The sequence below is a fragment of the Perissodus microlepis genome, chromosome 19 (genome assembly GCF_051167445.1).
Source record: "Perissodus microlepis isolate ML-2025 ecotype Zambia chromosome 19, ASM5116744v1, whole genome shotgun sequence".
NCBI lineage: Eukaryota > Metazoa > Chordata > Actinopteri > Cichliformes > Cichlidae > Perissodus > Perissodus microlepis.
Window position 1 is genome coordinate 25851348 of NC_140479.1, and position 19581 is coordinate 25870928.

Below are 19581 nucleotides of genomic sequence, written 5' to 3' on the forward strand. Positions count from 1 at the left end.
CAGATCTTTAATTGTGAAATGTAATTTGTGAGCTTTCTTTTTTCTTGCTGTAAATCAAACTTCTGAGTGGGTTTTCTGGCATGCTCAGATGAAATCATGGGAAACAAGAACAGGTGCTTGAACTTCTAACCCATAGTTGTCTTCATCAAATAATAAATATAAGTACATTTTGATTCCAGTGTTGCAACTGACGGGTGTACAGAGTCTTTTTTGCAAAAACCACGTTACACAGGCAACAGATGTCATTTGTAAACAGTAGATTAAAGCACAAGTAATCTTACAGAAAAATAATAGAAATGTATGCAGACTGGTGACAAATTAAAGGAATTTAAAGTGAGGAAATGTGGTGGCTTTGTTATACTGAGGAGAACATTTGGTTAGCATGGTGTGGGTCCTGTGAACTCTTCAGAAAAGTTATGATGGTTTTGGCTCAGTCCACATTATATGAGGGCTCAGTGAATGGATTGATTTGGGTGGAAATTATGTCACCAGGTCTCTATCAATTTTTTTTTTTATATGACCATCATATGATCATCGAAAAACAAAATGAGGGTATATGTTTTGGAATAATGGTGTTCCACTCCTCCAACAGAGTTTCAGACACTTGCAAAATGAATGCAAAGGTACATTTAAGGTGTTCTGGTAGCATTTTGTCACTTATTCCTTGCAGTTATCAAATGCATTTACATTAATGGTGACTTAAATTATGGTGTTGATATTAAAATTCTATCATTTAGGGTTCATATATATTTTCCACAAACAAAATGCCCATTCCTTCGCCACAGGTACAGAGATAAGAATTCACCAATGTAATGTGTATACGTTTTAAGGCCCTTTGTGGGCTTCAGGAATGTCGTCCATTGAAGTCTTTTGAGTGAAAAAGTTCAACTGTCTTCAGTTATTTGCTTCGGTGGAACATTGTCAGGACCATAGTGTGCTTTTGAGGTGGAGGGGACGTTAATGTTGGGGTCTCCATTAGTGGCTGTGTCTATCTGGTTACCCTTGCCAAGGCTCTTGATGATATTCAGGTTCATGCGGGCAGTTTCCATGAAGCTGTTTTCCAGCAGCCAGCCATCTGATTCGGAGTTGGGGTCTCCCTGTCTCAGGACATTTTCCAGAGAAGTCTGGAGGTAACGAACCCCGGTCAACACTGATAGCTGAAACGACAAGAGACCCTTACTGACCGGCTCGCTCATAGAAATAAACACAAAGCATGATGCAAAGATGTTAAAGTGGCTGAAAAAGTTAATCAGATTTTGTGTAGTTTCCCTTTAAACCCACCAACTCCGACTTGTGTTTCCTCACCTCAAATAACCAGGTGATGAGGACTGTGAGGCCGATGGACTGCATAATGTGTATGTAGTACTCCAGCAGCGCCTGTCGACACCCTTTCATCCAAAGGTTTAGCTCCTCTGTCTGGTGCTCGTAGTTGAAGTGTGCAGAGTTGTTGGTGATCTGCTGCTGGATGCAGGGCCGGGGGGAGTTGATGTTGCAGCAGCTGAATGGGACTCCATCCAGTAGGTACTTTCCATCCACGTTACTCCTGATTCGGCTAAAGCGAGAAAAACAAAGTTTAGAATTTCCCAAAATAGATCAGTGCTTCTGTGACCAGATTTTAAATGTGATGATGATTGTTTGGGAGTATATTTTTATATATTTAGACAGTATTTTATTATTATACTGTGCTGATCTGTGCTTCCTGCCATGACCATTTTTTCTCCTGTTTTAATGGAACTGCAAGTGTTACTGAATATCTATAGCACAGTGTAAGAACTTATATATCAGTATCAAATATGATGCAGGGAAATTATAATGAACTAAAACTCAACTAAAAATTCAAACTAGAAGGGAAAAAACATTTTATTTGACTAAAATAATGATAAAAACTAAGTGAAATGATTGTGAACTTGGAAAACTAACTAAAATGAAATGAAAAAACATAGATGAACTATCCTTAGTTTTAATATATGTTAGCTTGGTAAAAAAAAATTGTCAAAATTTGTTTTGTGAGGTTTTAAAGGACAGATTTATTTAGACTTTAGGTGTCTACAAGATTGTGAGTCAACCCCTATCAAAACGCTGATACTAAACTGAATTAAAATGAGAAAATACAGAACTACAACAACTCTGTTGTTTCTTTCTCTGTTTGCCATTTTAACACAGCCTCTTAAATACGAATGCACTTTACCAAAATAGCACCCTGTTTCTGCAGTTTGTACTTACTCCACCACCTCTTTTTGGGACATATCCAGGTAACGTTTGCTTATCCACTGAATTTGAAACCAGTCCTTATAACCGTTGTTTCCACAGCACTGAAACTGCATCTGCAGCATGTCCACGGTGCGCTTTAGGAAGCAGCGTCCTGGTGTGTCTGTGTCCTTATAAAACCTCATGGCCTCTGTCAGTCCCAGGTTCAGAGACTCTTCCAGTTCCCAGTGCATGCAGTAACACATCAGAGCCCCCACCAGCACACAAAAGGTGAAGAAGAAGGTGCATATGATGTAGGGCAGCATGATCAACTTCCAGCGCAAAAACTTGGTGGTGTCCACACAGTCGTAGCAGATTTTCCCACCCAGGAAGTTTATGGCACAAGCGATGAGACCCACAGCTATAAGCGTGTTGGGAACATACTGGATGTCCCTCTCAGCCATCACCTCTCCTTGTTTATGGAGCTCCACCTTGAGGAAGAGGCCTAGGCTGAACAGGATGGCCCCCGTAACTACCGAGATCCAGTTTAGGATCCAGAGCACCTGGGCCAGCTTGTCTCTTTTGGTCTTGGTAAACTTAACTCTTAAGACTGCCATTGCCCGTAAGACTTCCCTGAGTTTTCATTCAAGTCCAAGGTGGGATTAAGGGTAGGACACAGATAGAGCTGGAAAGAGGAACAGGTTATCTTCCAGGGGATGTGGAGGGACAAATAGAGGGGGTTTGGTTGTACAGTTCTCTGAAGGTCCTTTCATAAGCAGCTTAGCCTGGTAGCCGAGATTGATATCGTGTGGATGCTCCATTATGGTTGTACTGTAGGTGGTCTGTAAGCCTGTAGCAGTGAGAGTAGATAAAAAAAACTCATATAACTGCACAATTTCTAGAAAACAGAAACACTGTTAAGAAACACTGCGCTGAAATGTGATCATCTGTATATATAACCAGAAATAGTATGATTTATACATAACCAAAATATATTGAAGAAATTGAAACAACTCTTCCCTCCCTCTAAAATCCCGAATAAATCCACGGCACTCACCTAAGTGTGATCATGATGAACATTTGATAACACTGCACTTCTGATTTTCAGGTTGTTTTCTTACAAACATCCTCAGATTTAGTCCAGAGCGGCGAGTAGTTGTAGTGACACAAATAGCGTGAATGCAGCCACAGCAGCATCAGAGTGAGACTAGCAGCCAAGTCCTGAACCTCCTAATCCCCTTTAGTCATTAATCAGTCCTGGGCCCCATAGGGGATTTGGACCCACCTTCTGCCACCTATGCAAATCTGACTGTCTCGACACTGTGAAAGTAGTGGCCGATTGCCTTTCTTTCTTTCTCTCTCTCTCTCTCTGTGTGTGTGTTTGTGTAAAAGTTTTACAAAAGGATAAAGTAAAAAAAAAATCATCTTTGCATCAGCAGTATTGCCCTAACTGCAAAGTTTAAGCCATCTTTTAATGATGCAGAAAAATAAACATACAGTCTTTGGTGGGGGTTTTTGTATTGAAGACTACATTAATAATAAATGCTTTAAAAAAAAGGTTTAAAACTGAAGCACATTGTGGTTGCAGTGCTCTCTAGTGGTAGAAACTTTGCAGTCAGGCTCCAGCTACTTTTATTATTTCATTTTGATTAGATTTTTCTATAAAATTATTTGAAATATTTTGTTTTTTACCAGCTGGCAATCCAAAATGAAGACATTTAGTCAAGTGAAAAAGACAATGACAAAACTATGCAGTGATCTGAAAAGCATGTGGTACTTTTACCACTTTGCCAGTTAATAAAAACACTTCACTGGTCAGAAATGACAAAAACAAGAAATGAAAGAAAACAAGAAACTGGAAGAAAAAAACTGGGAGTTTTCTTCTCTCTTTTACTTAAGACGTTCCCCGCCTGTAACACACACGCAAACACACCGATGCAGTCACGACTACTCTGCAAATCAGCCAATGAAATGTTAACTGAGAGTGAGCTTAGAGGATTAATGTGGACGAAAGTAGCTTGTGTAAGAAGAGAACGTTACTAGCGGGCCAGTCAGCAAATCCACAAGGCAGACAGAACTCACAGCAGTCACCACTACAGAGACCAAGAGGGAAGTTTCACTGACCCACAGCAGAAAACTAGACCACAGTCGTTCCACCGAGTAAGTATGTGAAGACCCAACAAATGCAAAATCATACTTACTAAAATCATCATGCTTCAGTCTGGTCTTCCTGATGTAAGTGTGGAAACACTTATATAAATGGATTTTCTAGCTTTAAGTGTACGTGCTATTTAACCACTTAAGCACATTACATGGGCTACAGTTGAAAGACCTGTGCAATGCAGTAGGTAAAGTAGTTGTTAGATGTTTTCAGTATACCTACTTTTTTGTGTGTGATCTCCCTTGTCTTGGTGTCGATACCACAAGCTCAGCGTGATGCTGGACAAAGAGGGTCAGTGGTCTGAGGCATTGGCCAGCAATAACATAAAAGCCATCATCTGCTGGTTGAGGAAGCTTACAGCTGAAGGTAGAAAAGGAACATCCACTCATCATGAAACCAGTGCTCTGTACAATTTTTGCAAAGACCCTTTAATTCCACAGTTGTTTGTTGTTTCATTTAACACTGTATCTTCAACAAGGTTATACTGATGTGGGGGAAATCACACCAGCATTTAGCTGCTGGGTACAGCGGACAGCAGAGTTTGCTAAAAAGGAGTTATTAACCTTATGTAAGTACATATTACATCATATTTTCAGTCTTTCTAAATGTGCAAACTTAAATTTGAAGTTGAAGTTACTTTGAGTAACATATACTTTGGATCTTTGGATCTATTGTGTCTTAATTATTCCCTCAGGCTTCAGCTGTTGCCAGGGTCTGTGGATGTTCCTGGACCGTGGCTCCTTCACTAGAGTGCACATGTTACTCCAAAAATTAAGGAACCTGCTTACATTGGCCCAGTGGGGAAGAAAACATCTCTGCTCAGCCCACCTCTGGCATGGTTTGTGCTAAAGATATCCTAATCTTTAATGCTGTGACATGATAAAAGCCTTTCTGAAATGTAACGTCTTCTTTATGCAGGAGTGGGAGTCCCATGTGTGGTCTGCAAGGACACATACAGCTCCTCAGACATCCGACATGGCTGCTGGAACAGAGAGCAGAGGATGCTGATGCAACACATCTGGCTGGGACAGCTGGTTCAGTGGTGGGGCATCATGGGACTTCTGCCGAAGTTTCCTGGTATAGATATCATCACATCCCAATAAACTGGGATGAAGAACTGTTATTATACCTCTAAATCCTTTTGTTCTTAATGTTTGGTTCTCTGTTGTTTCTGTCAGAGACCCAAGAAGTGAAGCGTATTACTCAGATGTGGAAGGAAATGGATCACAGCCCCCAAAAAGCTGGTCTTGAAACACAGGGGTAACTCTGAAAGGGTTTCATTTTAGAGCAAGTCTCTCTCTGAACATACTTTATCAATTTCCTACCTGTTTTTTCCCCCTTTAACTTCCTTACCTTTTATTAGACGGGAGGAGGGAGAAATGGGAAGATTCAAGTCTTTGATACAGAGCATGGTGACACAGCTATGCGAACAACATGGGTGCATTTGGATGTCTGGAGATTGCACAGATCCACGTTATCCTCCCCCTAATCTGCAGGCGCTGTTGAAGCTCATGCTGATCCCTCATATTGACAGCATGTCAGTCCAGGCCATTGTATCCATCCAAATCAGCAAAGCTTTTCTGTGAAACATACTGATTTGTTGCTTCTTTATGTGCACTTACTTAAGGTTAAATGTGTCTTAACTTTTATGACACAGCTCATGTACTTCATCCTGGATGTGGCAAATTTCCTACAGTGCAAAGATGATCTCCTTCAGGCTTTTTGTCATGCGTTCACAATTCCATCCACCTTTTCCCAACAAATCAGAGCCTTCTGGATGCTTGATCATGGACACACTGAGGTATGCAGCTGAAAACGAAACATTAAAAAGATTAGTGTTGAAACGGCCAAAATGGCATGCAGGTGACTCAAATGAGTTATGTGCATACTTTAAAGTGATTTAATAATTTGCAAATAATAAGTAATGAAAGGAGCTACAACATTTTTTTCTTTTAATTGATAAGAAATTTACTTATCTTACAACCAATCCCAGGCCTCCATGGAGCTATTACTGAGCCCAAAGGCCTCTGTTCCTGCCCTCTCCTGGCAGCATCGTTGCATCATCCATTGTCTCCTGACAAGGAAACAGCCTCAAGAGGCATTACGGTACCTCCAGTGGGCCAGGCCTGCAGTAGAGACCACTGATGATGCCAAGCTGTTTGCAGATGTATTTATTCAAAGCAGGTACTATATGTTTGATAATATAATATTATTAAATAAAAGCTCCCTTACGGACTCTATTTGTGCTTTCAACCCCCAGTTGTAACTATGATGCTTGGGCTCTGTTGAAGAGAGGCCACACAGAGACTGAAGATATGAGCAAATACTTCCTCCAGACTTGTAAAGGAGTTGGCCTGTGCACAGAGGCTTTAAAGTACATGCTTGTTGAAAACAATGTGGGTGAATCACTCATTTACAGCAAGACAAAATGTACATACCAAGACAGCCTAGAAATGACTTTTAACTCTCCCTAAAAATCTTTATCAGAATGAAGAAGATGGAGCTGAGACCACAGGGATGACACAGATGAAGAAAGGTATGAAAGATATTATTAAACAGTATTAGGATATAACTGAGATGTCATCTAATCACATTGTTTTGCAGAAATGCCACTATGTCCGCTGTCTGCTAAGCTGTACCGGGCTCAGAAAGTTGGCAAAGTATCAACAGATGAGCAGGTGAAATTGGTCAGAAAGGCTGTGAAGGAAGTGAGGAAACCAGATTCCAAGTTGAGGTACTGAGGTTGTAGATGTCACACTTGGAGCAACTGCTTGAATTATGTTAAAACACAATATGCATTAGACACCAGATTTATGACGTGCACTCTCATTTCAGGGAGGTAGTATGGCCAGAGCACACAGAGAGAAAGCCCAACAGCAAGCAAATGCTTCTGCCCACCGAGGCTCTGCGTCTACTCACATGCAGCTCTTTGCCAGTGCACATGGCAATAGAAACACAGCAAACAGCACATACAGATGACCCAGAAGAAGAACATCCTGTCATTTACAATGTATATATTTTCATTGTCCTTGTTAATACTGGTTGGAATATACAATTGCAAAGGGATTTTAAGTAATGGCAACCCTTAGATTTTATTTTGTACTCGCAGCAGCAGCAGCTGGAGACTCAAGAGAACATTTTTTCTTCTGAGGAGGATCTAAGATCCTTGTCTGCCTCATCCTCTACCTCAGCTTCACCCTTGCCTCTTATGAAGTGGGACCCGCTTCACACATATAAAAGCACTCTGACCCTGCAGATGATTTCCTCTCTGCTGACGGATAGAAGTAGCCAAAGCAGGGGACAAGAAGAAGAACACAGACCCCACTCATCAGCTGGTGTTTTCCTAAATATCCCTGAGCTGGTGCTCACACCAGATGGCGCTACAGAGCCTGTTTCCTTCAGCAGCTTGAACGAAGACAGCATGGTAGAGTTGATGCTTTCTGCAGATGGTAAGCTTTGTCTTGGATTCTCTGCACACACCATACATATTGAGAGATTCCCAAGAAATGGAAGCACTTTCTTACATTTTACAAGTGGGAGAAGGTGATGAAGCAGATGTTTTTCTGGAAGAAGATACTATCGGGGTTGACGGGCTTTCAAGACCTTCCACATATGAAAGCCTTCTTTCAGACACAAGGTCAGAGGTCATCATAAATCTCACAATGCTTATGATAAAGTAAATTATTAAAACTGGTTGATATTTGGTGCAAGTTGAATTTCCAGTATGAATTTGACAACAATCAGGGCTGCCTGATAATTATATCTGGCTTAATTGTCATCCACTGAGTGATCACATAACTAGCTGCTACACGAGCTCATGAATATATCAGTCCTGGCCCCTCAAATGTCACTCAGCCAACCTTCTCCTCTCACTGATTTTCAGTTTCACTGAGGTAGCCCCAACTCACTGCGTCCAGAAAAAAACCCCTCATCAGGTAGGTAATAATTTTAATTTTAAAGTACATAGTGACTCTTATGGTTCAGTATCTAATTAGCAGCTGTGTTCTCTGTGAGTGTGTTTACACTGTATACTGTATGCCACCAGCAAGAGGAACCACAGGGATGCTCCAGCCAACACCTCCCATGTACCTCAGCTGAAACAACCCACGACATGCTGACAGATCTTCATCAGAGCTTTGTTTTGAATTGGTCTATACCCAGGGGCTCGCCAGGGATGGGTGAGCAGGACAGCTCCCTCCTCTTCTCTGTGTGTAGCTCCACCTTTCTTTACACATCTGTGAACCCCAGCCCAACCTGCAACACTGAAACCACCTCGGTTTATTTGGGCACAAAGAATGAGCGCCTCCCTGAATCCATGTTAAGAACTAATGAATCCTCTCACTCAGCCTGGCTCGATCATTGCAAAATGGGCAAATGGTGGAAACAGGATGCTGAGACTTGTAGTGTTTCCAGGTGTCTCATAGCTGCTACAGAGCTAAGAGCTGCTATTACAGCCGGTGCATTTTGGATCACAAAAAGTCTAAACAAATAATAATATACCTCTAAAACTATGCAGGAATCTATGCAGCCATTTGGTGCTCAGTGATCAGCAGAGATAACAAGACATGTTGCCTGCTCAACCTTTAGAGCTCTGAAAACAATTCTATCTTTTGCTGTGTGTGTGTGTGTGTGTGTGTGTGTGTGTGTGTGTGTGTGTGTTAAGGGTCAGAACTAATTGTTTGTCAGAGGAACTGCAGGGGTGCAAGATGCAGGCACCAAAAGCAGGGGGGCTTGGCTGCTAGGAGAGGGAGATTGGAGAGGAAGTGAGGTGTCAGAGATTGGTTCCCTTAACCTTGCTGCAGCATTCAGTGATCCATTAAACAGCATCCCCTCCCTCCCTCCCCCACGTTTTCTGTCAAAGGGTGTACCGTCTACCACCGCAGGCAGACCTCCCTCCATCTGCTGATCACCGTTGAGCCTCAGGGAGCGATGGCCTGTTGGCCCGTACTGATGCCCCAACCTTGTCGCAGAGACAGCGGTTAAAGACGTAACAGTGGAGCAGTGTTGCATAAAAGATAATAGTGTCAGACTTGTTGTTACCAAGATCCCCATTTATGTGATGTGTTCATCACTGGATTATGACTTCTAAGGAAATTCCAACAGAAAACAATATTGATAACATTTCTGTTCATTTGCAGATGACAAGGGACTTTCTCTTGTTCTTGGTCAGCCTTATTCCTGTGGACTCGTCAATTTTTTGGACTTCACTGCAAAGCAAAAAGTAGAAAACAGAGATGGAAATCAGGTACTTTGTTCTGACACACACCGTAAAATGTACAACATGTGTTATGATGAGTCTATTATGCATTCATCACAAAATTGTCAATAGGGGTCACTATTGTTCCAGTTAAGATGCTCAATAATATTTGGATGATCTCATTTATAGTCCCGGAGGATTTCACTTCATCACATCACAGCCTGGCAGGTCCCCTCTTTAGTACCTTTCATCCACATTTCTCCCGTCCCTCTGCATAAGCATCACTGCTTTTAAGACCTCCGCCTACAATGATGTCATTGTCCAAAGTCACGTGATTTTTATGGGGAATTTTTCTGGAGTATCTTGGAGCACAGGTGAAACATCCACGAGATGCCGGGAACATGGTTACCATTTATTTGTCAAAAACAAAGTGGCCACTGCTCTGTAACACATTTCCTTCCATTTAAATGCTGCTTGTGCGTTGACCTGAGTGTTACACTTCTAATAGCACTGTGCAGATATGACCACATAATTATTTTACAGAGGTTTCATTGGATAATTGTTTAATTGGGATGTAGTCACCTAATTATTTTGCTCTGAACTAGGGACCATATGGCGCTTGGCAGGTGAAACGCAATTAGGCCATGCTAATTTATGATGATTATACCTGAGCATGACTGAACAGCCTATACTGTACAAAAATGTGTCTATCAGGGCCAATCTATTTTAGTTGTAGAGTGCATGTTTGGAGTGATGGCATTGCATTCATTACCCTGCAGTTTCTGTGTAAGCGTGGGTTTCCAGGGGGTTGTTTAGTAGGAAGGGCTGTTAGTGTTACCTAATTGTTCACCGAGGCCAGAAACAATACTTGTAGGATTTGCTTAATTGGCAGATAGAGAGATTAATCACTAATGAGTGAAATTAGTTGAAGACAAACACTTAACGACTGATCAAACTATCATGTTCTTTGTGCCAGTGTGACTAAAGATAATAATAAAATCGGGATATTAAGCAGTTATTAGTTCAAACTATAAATTTGGATTTGGCCCCACATGACCTCAAGCGTGACTGTTCGTGATGATTACTGGCACAGTTATAAATGAGATTTTCACCATGTGGAACAAACAAAGTCATCCATCAAATCTTAGGAGCCCACTAAGAAATCACGGCCGCTTAAAAAGATATCACAAAATTAAATACTATCGACTTTGCTGTCTTTATGAAAACACCAATATTTGCACAGAGAGAGGCGGGGAACGTTTGTGTGGGGTGATGTTGCATGTTGAAACGTTCATGATTCAAGGGGAGATGAATGGCCTCTATTAGGAGCATTTAATCAGTAGCTGGCCCAGTGCTCCCAGTCTCCTGCACCCCCTGGGGAAAGATTAATGGGTACAGGATATTTCATCAGGTCCTCCACATCACTGCTCAGGATATGAGGCTGTAATTGTGTCTGTTTTTGCTGTTGTTTCGTGTTGCAGGCGGAGAAAGATGAGCCCGCAGGTTGGAGCAGTTCGGGGAAGGTTTCCCAAGGAGCCATAAGGAGTGGCAGAGCAGGATCGAGAAAAGGCAAACGAGTGAAGAGAGCATGATCATCTGCAAGACAAAGAACAGCCTCTTATGTGATGCATTTTAAATATATTTGAATTAAAATCTAAAGGAAAAAAAAAATCACTCCAATGTTAAAGTTTACCACAAAGAGTGTTAACCTCCACCAGATTCATCCTCCAATCACCAGGTCAGATACTTTTGACAGCCTTTGTTCCCGCCCAGTGGTACTGTCCCACCTCACCCTTAATCTTCTGCTCTCGTGTCAGCAATACTCAGTAATTGATGAGACATGAATTCTTAAATATTGCTATGAACTAAGACTCGAGTAAAGAGTAGTAAGTCTGAGTTACATTATGTCTTTTTTGACTTTCCTCTGATGAACATAACAACGTTGCGTGTTTCGATTCAAGTATAGATGCACTACATTTAAAATGCACTTGTGATGTCCTTGAAAATGATTGTCCACTTTAGATTCTTCACTGGTTTCCTCCTCTTGGAAAAAAAAGGGATGTTTGCTTTGCTGCCATTGCATCTCATGAAAAATGGATGACCTCCCAAGGCTTTCTTCTGCCCATTGCTCTTCATATTTGCACAAAGCGCAGGGACTGCATTTGGGTTAGCATCCTCCCTCCCTCCATCCTCCCTCCTTCTTTCTCTCCCTCTGTGGTTTGTTCGCGGGGTGAATAACTTAACACATATTTCAGCTTGACACACTTCTGCTCTGGGTTTCCCCTGGGTGCCCAGTTCACGAGCCCACACATGCTGTATTATTTAAAAGTGGGGTTTGGAGTTCTGTGCGTGTAATCTCCTCTTTGTGTAAGGGCCGGGGGACTGCCTTATGAAGTTGTTCGGCTTTTCCGTATGACCTTGTATTTGTGACTAGATGATATTTCAAGTGTAGCCAAAGACACCAGAAGCATATCAGCACAGTTATGTTTTTTGGCAATATAATCCTTTTTTTTTTTTTTGTAAAAGAAGAAAAACACATCTCACAAGCAGCACAGACTGTATCATAGCAAAAATGGTGTACAGTACAAAATGATGGATTACAGGAAATAGAAATCTGGACAATATATCATGAGCACAAGAATAAAAATCGAACGCAGCAAAAATGCACAAGGAGGATAATAAATAATGCCTAATGACGCTAAAAAGCAAACTGTCTCAAAGTCTTGGAGTGACTCAACACACACACACACACACACACACTAACTCAAGCTAATCTAAAAGCTGATACCATCATGGAAATCAGAGTGCGGTGGCGAAAATGACACATAAATCATGTGCCGGCAGATGATGCAAAAAAAACCCTGCGGTTTGCAAGATGGATACAAATAGCCACATGATGTGTGGAAAACTCTCATATAAATACTTGTCACTGTGTTGCGATGACTGTTATGGTGAAAAATGCAGGATTATTAATCTCCTAAACGAAAACGTCTTAATAAGAACCTCTGATGGTGATGCTGTGCACCCAGAATACACAATCCACAGTGGATTTTCCAAACACACTTCGATGTTTTGAATTTTTAATGTTCTTGAGTGTAAAAGCTATTCTACATTTTTCATCTCTGTATTCTACAACATCACATTCACCCGGTTTGGCCTTGCGTGAAGGCCAGTGATCATACTGTCAACATGAAACATTCAGACCTTGGTGCAACATGGCAGCAGGTGTCTTGCCCACTGGAGGGCACTGTGAGCAGTGCAAAAGCTAGGTGGCCAAGAAAAGGGTGAGACACCTTGGCCAGCTCACCAGATGGGCTCACTGAAGCGTGTCAGATGGCTGTGACAGCTACCTGCCCTTCCTTAAGGACTGTCACCATGTATAAACAAACCATTACTCTAATTTGTGAGTATACACTTATGTGTGTGCAAAATGTGTGCTTGTGCCCAAGGAGATGATTATGCTGAACCTTTTTAGAGTTTTGCCCCTTTAATATCTAGTATATACAGGAAAATGTTCATAGTAGTATTATTATCAGTAACTTTTAGGTATATATTTTAGTATATATAGTTATATATTTTACAGTTTTAGCAGTTCAATGTAAGTCTCTGGAAATCGTGCTGTGCAGCAAATGATGTAGAACTTTAGTTTATGTTGTGGAGGTCACAGAGTTTATAATATTGGGGAAATGTGTAGAAAAAACTAAAATAGTGCCATCAAGGGGCATTTTTAACTGTATCTAGCTTCAGTAAAAATATTGGAGATTGTAAAAAATGAAAGGGGTGTCAATACAAGAACTCATACACTATTATTTCTACCTACGGCGGAGAGAAAATTATTATCTTGGTCACTAAAAATATCATAACTAACTGTAATATACGTAAGCCACTGCGAACGGGTATATTAGTGAAGAGGAATGTCTCCACAGCTTGGACGTAGATAAGATGGAGAGCCCTGAAGGCCTCTGCCTGCTCATTAATTTGCAGCAAAGCAACGTCGGATGCTGCGCCTCCGCTCGTCAGTCTCCACTGCGCAGCCGCAGTTGCTCCGGGACGCTGAGTGCAGAGCAGGGAAGACAGAAAAATGGCCCTCGACAATTTGATTTTCGCCCAGTGCATCCTTTATTTTTTAGCTTTCGTTTTCGGTTTTATCGCCGTGGTGCCTCTGTCTGAAAACACGGAGGATTTCGGGGGGAAATGCCTGCTGTTCACGAGGGGTATGTGGCAAAATGAAAACATCACTGTGATGAAGCAGCGCTTCATCGTGGAGGAGTGGGGACCCGAGTCCTCCTGCAGCTTCATCACTTTTGTCGGGATAGCGTCCCTCATCCTGTCCGCAGTGCAGGCTTGGAGGCTGCTGTTCTTTCTGTGCAAAGGACACGACGAGTGAGTGACCGTTCACGTGTGCCTCTTCCTTAAATAGAAGCTCATTCGAAAGCTTATGAAGCAATACCACTCCAGCGGTCTGAGTGTAAATGTGGCATTCCTGTCCATCTCCCACGCCCTTGTTCGTGCACCGTCTTGTCAATTTCATAGCTTGCATGTATTATACTCTATTTTATAGCGGATGGAAATGGGCACGGAAGCATCCTGTAAAATGTCAAGTCACTGCCATCTCCCAATGATGGGGGAATACTCATTTTAAACTAGAAATCAAAGCCTATGCTTCACCTACTATTTTATGTGACATCAAAGCAACTTATGTGTCATTATGTTGATGTGTGATTGAAAGACTTAATCATCAGAGTTGCATACGTCATGCAGAGTAATAGGCCTCTGTGTCAGTTTGTAACATACTCCAGAGATGTTGAGGGCTTTTGCCTGCCCTAACCCAGTTTGTTTTGTATTTCTGTTCTGTCTGCCTGCAGCTCCATCTTCAATGCCTTCCTCAACCTGCTCATTAGCTCCCTGGTGGTGTTCACAGTCTTCCTGTCCAGCACCATTGTTAGTGTGGGTTTTAACCTGTGGTGTGATGCCATCACTGAGGGTGGGACTATGCCCAACAGGTGAGAGAGAAGCGCAGGTGTTCTACTTTTTCCGGATGATGCTGTGGTATAGTCCCTCTAAATGCCACTTTCTGTTTAGCTGTGAAGACATGCAGGATACTGATCTAGAACTGGGTCTGGACAACTCTGCTTTCTATGACCAGTTTGCTATAGCTCAGGTAAAAATCTTTTAAAATTGACATACAGACAGTATAACGAATTTAACAGTCGGAGTAAATGCAATGACTGCTTTTACTCTTTCAGTTTGGGCTGTGGGCCGCCTGGCTCACCTGGCTCGGGATCACTGTGATGGCTTTTCTGAAGGTCTACCACAACTACAGACAAGAGGACCTGCTCGACACCTTGATCCACGAGAAGGAATTGCTGCTCGGCCGCTCTTCACGCCGCGGCTCTGACCTCAAGACCGGCCTGATTTAGAAATCAGCAAGACGCACAAACATACACGTTCATTCACAGTTAACCATATAGAATCATGTAGTCCTCTTGCCTGCCGTGACCAACACCAGTATTCGCCTGTGTAGACAATCAGAATCAGTTGGCTTTTGCTCCCACAAAGATGAATTGAATCAAATCGACAGTTTTAGCTGTTTTCCAGAAGTAACTGAAAATAAAAGCTACAGATGGTTGTTAACCTTTCCTGTGCTATATTGAGATAATCCATCCCTTATTCAACCCCAACCCAGATTTGATAGTATTAAAACTGTTTTCTTTTAAACAAAAAAATACATCTTTTATCAAATATACGTTGTTGATTAGTAAAAAACGGTATTAATGGTTTGGCCAGTTTGGCCAGTGGATCTTGTCCTTGTGAAATTTCTGCATGGATCTAAAGCATGTAAAATTTCTCGGGTGCTTTTTAGACATAAAGGAGTTTTTTTTTCTTCACCAATAAATGTGTTCCTAACTTAGGCTTCTTTTTTTCCTGCCAGTATCCACAGTGCATCTCTGCAAAAGGAGAACTGCATGCTCCAGCATAAACGGTGTGTGCGTTTGCAGCATCTTTACACATTTATCAGCAGCTACAAAAGGCGTTTTATAACAAAAAAAAGAAGAAAAAAAAGACAAATTGCAGCTCTACACATTTGTGCATTTGGCAGGCAGTCTAAAAGGCTTTTAGCAATCTGTGTGAGATAAGAAAACAGATCCTATCTTGTGCCATTTAGCAACTCAGGCTTCTTCTGCACACTTTATAGGCTACAAACCAATATACTCTATATTACTGTGACTAGACACACAAGTATACCTGCATGCACCTTTCCCTCTCCCTGTTAAATCCCACGCTCACTTATTGACAGAGGTTACGGGAAGAAAGGAAAGTCGGCTGCTTCACTTTGATAGGCAATGACAGTTTTTATTTCAAAAACAACTGAAATAAAAAAAGCAAAAAACGGTAGGAACTAAGAAAACCCTCCATAAAGGCACTTCTTTCAAAGTGACCATAGATGTTTGAACAGCAGTGAAATGCAGCTTTAAGCTAAATGTGCATATACAGGACATAAGCTCACTGGGTATTGTTTTATTGCTAATGACGATTTCGTTTGACAGTACAGAGTCGAGAGTATTCCTTTTCTCCGGTACATCTGCAGTCTACAGTCAAATGTGAGATCTCCAAAATAAAAGACAAACAAACTCGTTTTATTTTGAGTTCCCTGAAACCTGTTGTATAAAGTGTTTTAATGGAATATATGTGATGTGTGTTATTGCTCATAATGAGAGGTATGTGGGATGTGCATCACTGTGCCCTTTGATTTCTATAATCCATTTATGTGGTGATTTGGCTGTTTGAATTTGACTTGCCTTGTTTGATAAAGGGACTCATACAATAACGTCTGGCTCTGTTAAATTTCTGTTTTTGGCCTCTAAAATAGCAATTACCTTTTTTTTTTTTTTTTTTTGGTTATGTATTGCAAATATCCGTTCAACCCACGCACTTCCATACACTTGACATCAGAATTAAAACCTGAATGTTTCATTTGAATATAAATGCTACAGATAACAAAAAGTTAAAAAAAAATCCATATAACCAGAAGTCCGATAGTTGCGCAGAAGCAGATATACAATATAGAAGAATAAATAACATTTAGCATAAAGTATTCTTGTGGGATTCAGGCGGTTATAAAGAGGAACACTGTCAAAAGCACAAGCATTCGTTTGAATTGAGTATATTCTCTTTCATGATAGGTAATATTGTGCTGCAGATTATTATCCTCCGTGAAACTAGCAATCAGCTGACAGGCGACCAGACAGTTGGAAAAGAACAAGGTGTTTTTCATGTCCAAGTCATTCCGTGAAGTGATGCGGCCCTGTGTTTTCTTTTTTCAGACCATCATTAAACAGTTTACACATTCATGCTTCTGTCTGCCTCCTCTCAGTGTGCCAATCAGAAGTGCCAATCAAAGTCATTTCCCAGACCTCTCTACATTCATTTATGTGCAATTACAAGGCTAAATACTGTGATAGTCCTTAGTATATTGAGCCATATATACACATTAATTTCTGTGTAATATCTGGTATACACAAATCATGTACCGTAACAAAATAAATTTGCATTCCATGGAAACATTCACTCACAGACAGCAGACTGTGACATGAATAGAAGAAAAAAATGAAATGTTGTGGAAATTATGCGAGTGTTACATGTCAGCGTCAACGGTGCAGATGTGCAAAATGCTGTTACAACTTAAATATGGAGTGGCATGCCCACCACCTTAATACATATATACATACAGACATGGAAGCTACATATTTCTGGGATTACACATTTTCCCTTTTTCATGGTGAGAGTGGAATAAAACCACAGACAGTGTGTAGAGCCTTGCCAAATGGCTGAAGTGTTTGTAGGCCCGGGCACCTTCAAAGATAGGAAAAAGAGGGATCTAAAAACAAAAAAACAAAAAATTAATAATAAATTAAAAGAGGCTCCATGTCTCCACCTGTGGTTGATAACAGTCACTGCATTGTCAACCATATCCAGCAGCCCCACAGAAGCTGTTTCATGTGCAGCAGGTAGACTGCCAAAGCTGCCTCCAGCTCCTCGCACACTCTCTGTGGACGTCGACGGTCTGTGCAGTACATGGCAACGCCCAGGAATGACATCAGCAGGAAGAGGCAGGTGAACAGGGCAAGGTGGGGGCGGGATGGTGTAGTCTCATAGGCTGCACAAGGGAAAAAAACCAGACCGGTTTTTCAGAGTTTTGATTTGTAAATGACAAGCATTTGAATTGCACATTTCTTTTGTCGTTTGAGGCGAGGCCTCAAGTGTCAGGTTTCAGAGGATGTTTTTGTAGATTAGTTATAGATTAGTTAAGCTTACATTAATATTTGCTGTTCCAGGCATTGTTAAACAAGACGTGACAGTGGCGTGCTAAACTCCCCATAGCATGTGTGCCACGCGGAGTCCTAACAATTCTAATGCTAATGCTGCTACAAGCCTGACAGCCTCTTTCCTCTTTATGAGTGCACTTTTGAAACTCTCGTGTGGTCATTAGTAAAGTTATTTTTCAGACAGACTTACCACCTAAACAGTCACAATAAGGAATGTCTGCAAAGCCAAAAGAAAAGAGGTCAGTCAGTCACTGAAAGCTAACCTCATGATGTGCAGCAGCTACAAACCAGCTGCTGTACCCTTTCAGTCGCCACTGTCTCTCTTGAACAGACTCCACAGTGCCTCATTTGCATGCATAATTAATTAAAAAGAATAAATCTCTTGCTCATGTGTGGACGCCTCTTGGCATTATGTTATTTTTAAGTAGCACAGAACCCCCAAATGACAGTAGTTTATGATGCAATTTCTGGGTGTTTTAATTCTAGCTGGGTTTCCTCTTTAATGTAAATTGCAAGGCATGTGCAGCTTTGGGCTGAGGGTTCCTATCTAAGCTGGGATAGCAACACATTTTTAAGAATAAAAATACCAATGAAAAGCACCAGAGGGCAACATGTTCTCTGTGCAAACACATCTTGCAGCCTAAAACCGAGCAGGATGGACTCATTACAAATTGTTCGCGTGCATGCTTTCTCACCGTGCACTGTGGTCTCAGGCTCCCTGAATCGAACTCTGCGCTCGCCTTTACGTTTGTGGTTGAGTTCTGTGTCTAGTCCGTAGTTGGAACTTGGCTTCTTTAGGATGGAGGTGGGGACTTTGCTGTTGGTTAACTACATTAGATAAAATTCACATTGAGCACATTTATTGCATTAAAGGCCAGCAGCAAACAGCTGGAACAGATCTATTCCAAAGAAGCTGCCTCATATAAGACAGAAATAAATCAGAATAACACCAACCAGATACCCTCAGGTGTTTTACCTACCTTAGGTTTAAGTGTGTCTTCCTGATGGTGGTGGGTATCCTTTCTGTGGCATATCTCTGAGTGTTTCTCCCGGTGGGAATGAGGAAGACAGCTGACCGAGTCTCTGAGAGACTCTGCAGCAGCGAAACGTTTGGACAGTGCAGACACACACTGACCCAGAGAGTCTAGGAAGAGAACCATGACCATACAGAACATGAGACGAGCAGCTTAACATCGGAGTCTCCAGTCAAGACAGAGCAGAGCTCAAGCTCAACATGCAAATGTACAGGAGGCAAGACGGAAGTGTGTTAACTCTGTCTGCACCGGGTACAGTGCAGCCGTGGGAGTTCAGCACAACTGCACAGTGCTCACTGTGCGAAAAAGCTATCAATTATATCAGACCCTCTAAAAAAATCTGGATCTCATCACAGTTTATAAAAAAGAAATAAATAGAAATAAAAATTACTACAGACTACACACACATTGCCTTAAAGTTGCCTACTATTGTGTATGTGTCAGCATTGCTGGATAAATTATTATTAAGTTATTAATAAAAACATGCTAGTTACAATAATATCTTAGGTCAGTTATTTAGTCCATGTTTTTACTTCTGGGGAGAACTTTGGCTTTTTAATAGGTGCAGACTTGAATCAAAGATGACTTGAAATGAAGTGAAGGCTCAGATATTTTGGGACACATATGCAATTATAATTTCAACATATCACATACTACAGTTAAGTCTACATCAGC

The 19581-nt window shown here is 41.4% G+C and overlaps 4 protein-coding genes across 6 annotated transcripts in view; 2 read left to right on the plus strand and 2 right to left on the minus strand.

Annotated features, from left to right (window-relative positions):
* Nucleotides 1-285: 285 nt before the first annotated feature.
* On the minus strand, nt 286-3408 carry prph2la (peripherin 2-like a). Its single transcript, XM_084914481.1, has 4 exons — nt 3245-3408; nt 2224-3037; nt 1306-1552; nt 286-1157 (listed from the first exon to the last, which is right to left on the minus strand). Exons 2-4 carry the CDS (start codon nt 2802-2804, stop codon nt 885-887), a joined length of 1101 nt encoding a protein of 366 aa, XP_084770607.1. The 5' UTR covers nt 2805-3037; nt 3245-3408; the 3' UTR covers nt 286-884.
* Nucleotides 3409-4170: 762 nt separating this feature from the next.
* Nucleotides 4171-13468, plus strand: LOC146366141 (uncharacterized). 2 transcript variants are annotated; one of them, XM_084914640.1, is made up of 19 exons: nt 4173-4347; nt 4615-4714; nt 4827-4916; nt 5043-5186; nt 5267-5425; nt 5527-5608; nt 5712-5901; nt 6006-6149; nt 6342-6532; nt 6609-6744; nt 6836-6884; nt 6953-7082; nt 7184-7358; nt 7458-7797; nt 7883-7985; nt 8232-8283; nt 8394-8526; nt 9487-9593; nt 11027-13468. In XM_084914640.1, the coding sequence occupies exons 2-19, from the start codon at nt 4624-4626 to the stop codon at nt 11135-11137; spliced, it is 2427 nt and encodes an 808-aa protein (XP_084770766.1). In that variant the 5' UTR covers nt 4173-4347; nt 4615-4623; the 3' UTR covers nt 11138-13468. The 2 variants fall into 2 exon arrangements, with proteins under 2 accessions (XP_084770765.1, XP_084770766.1); XM_084914639.1 differs by lacking the exon at nt 11027-13468 and having other exon boundaries at nt 4171-4347; nt 8394-11013.
* A 98-nt stretch (nt 13469-13566) lies between these two features.
* tmem179ab (transmembrane protein 179a, genome duplicate B) lies at nt 13567-16374 on the plus strand. Its single transcript, XM_084914643.1, has 4 exons — nt 13567-13928; nt 14411-14548; nt 14628-14706; nt 14792-16374. The coding sequence occupies exons 1-4, from the start codon at nt 13627-13629 to the stop codon at nt 14963-14965; spliced, it is 693 nt and encodes a 230-aa protein (XP_084770769.1). The 5' UTR covers nt 13567-13626; the 3' UTR covers nt 14966-16374.
* Nucleotides 15459-19581, minus strand: part of c19h14orf180 (chromosome 19 C14orf180 homolog) — an 86069-nt gene continuing 81946 nt past the window's right edge. For both annotated transcript variants that reach the window (XM_084914642.1, XM_084914641.1), the window contains 3 exons: nt 18853-19016; nt 18568-18700; nt 15459-17703 (listed from right to left, as the gene is read on the minus strand). In XM_084914642.1, coding sequence (XP_084770768.1) covers nt 17498-17703; nt 18568-18700; nt 18853-19016 — 503 coding nt within the window. In that variant the 3' untranslated portion in view covers nt 15459-17497. The remainder of the gene's footprint in view (nt 17704-18567; nt 18701-18852; nt 19017-19581) is intronic.

Bases quoted from the DNA above. Each gene is read 5' to 3' on its own strand.
- prph2la (XM_084914481.1), bottom strand. From the start codon at position 2,804: ATGGCAGTCTTAAGAGTTAAGTTTACCAAGACCAAAAGAGACAAGCTG. The intron at 1,553-2,223 runs GTAAGTACAAAC...TTCTCGCTTTAG, and splicing joins TCCCAAAAAGAGGTGGTGGA to CCGAATCAGGAGTAACGTGG. The intron at 1,158-1,305 runs GTGAGGAAACAC...TTGTCGTTTCAG, and splicing joins TCATCACCTGGTTATTTGAG to CTATCAGTGTTGACCGGGGT.
- LOC146366141 (XM_084914639.1), top strand. From the start codon at position 4,624: ATGCTGGACAAAGAGGGTCAGTGGTCTGAGGCATTGGCCAGCAATAAC. The intron at 6,150-6,341 runs GTATGCAGCTGA...AACCAATCCCAG, and splicing joins TTGATCATGGACACACTGAG to GCCTCCATGGAGCTATTACT. The intron at 7,359-7,457 runs GTATATATTTTC...TTGTACTCGCAG, and splicing joins AACATCCTGTCATTTACAAT to CAGCAGCAGCTGGAGACTCA.
- tmem179ab (XM_084914643.1), top strand. From the start codon at position 13,627: ATGGCCCTCGACAATTTGATTTTCGCCCAGTGCATCCTTTATTTTTTA. The intron at 14,549-14,627 runs GTGAGAGAGAAG...CTTTCTGTTTAG, and splicing joins GGTGGGACTATGCCCAACAG to CTGTGAAGACATGCAGGATA. The intron at 14,707-14,791 runs GTAAAAATCTTT...TTACTCTTTCAG, and splicing joins ACCAGTTTGCTATAGCTCAG to TTTGGGCTGTGGGCCGCCTG.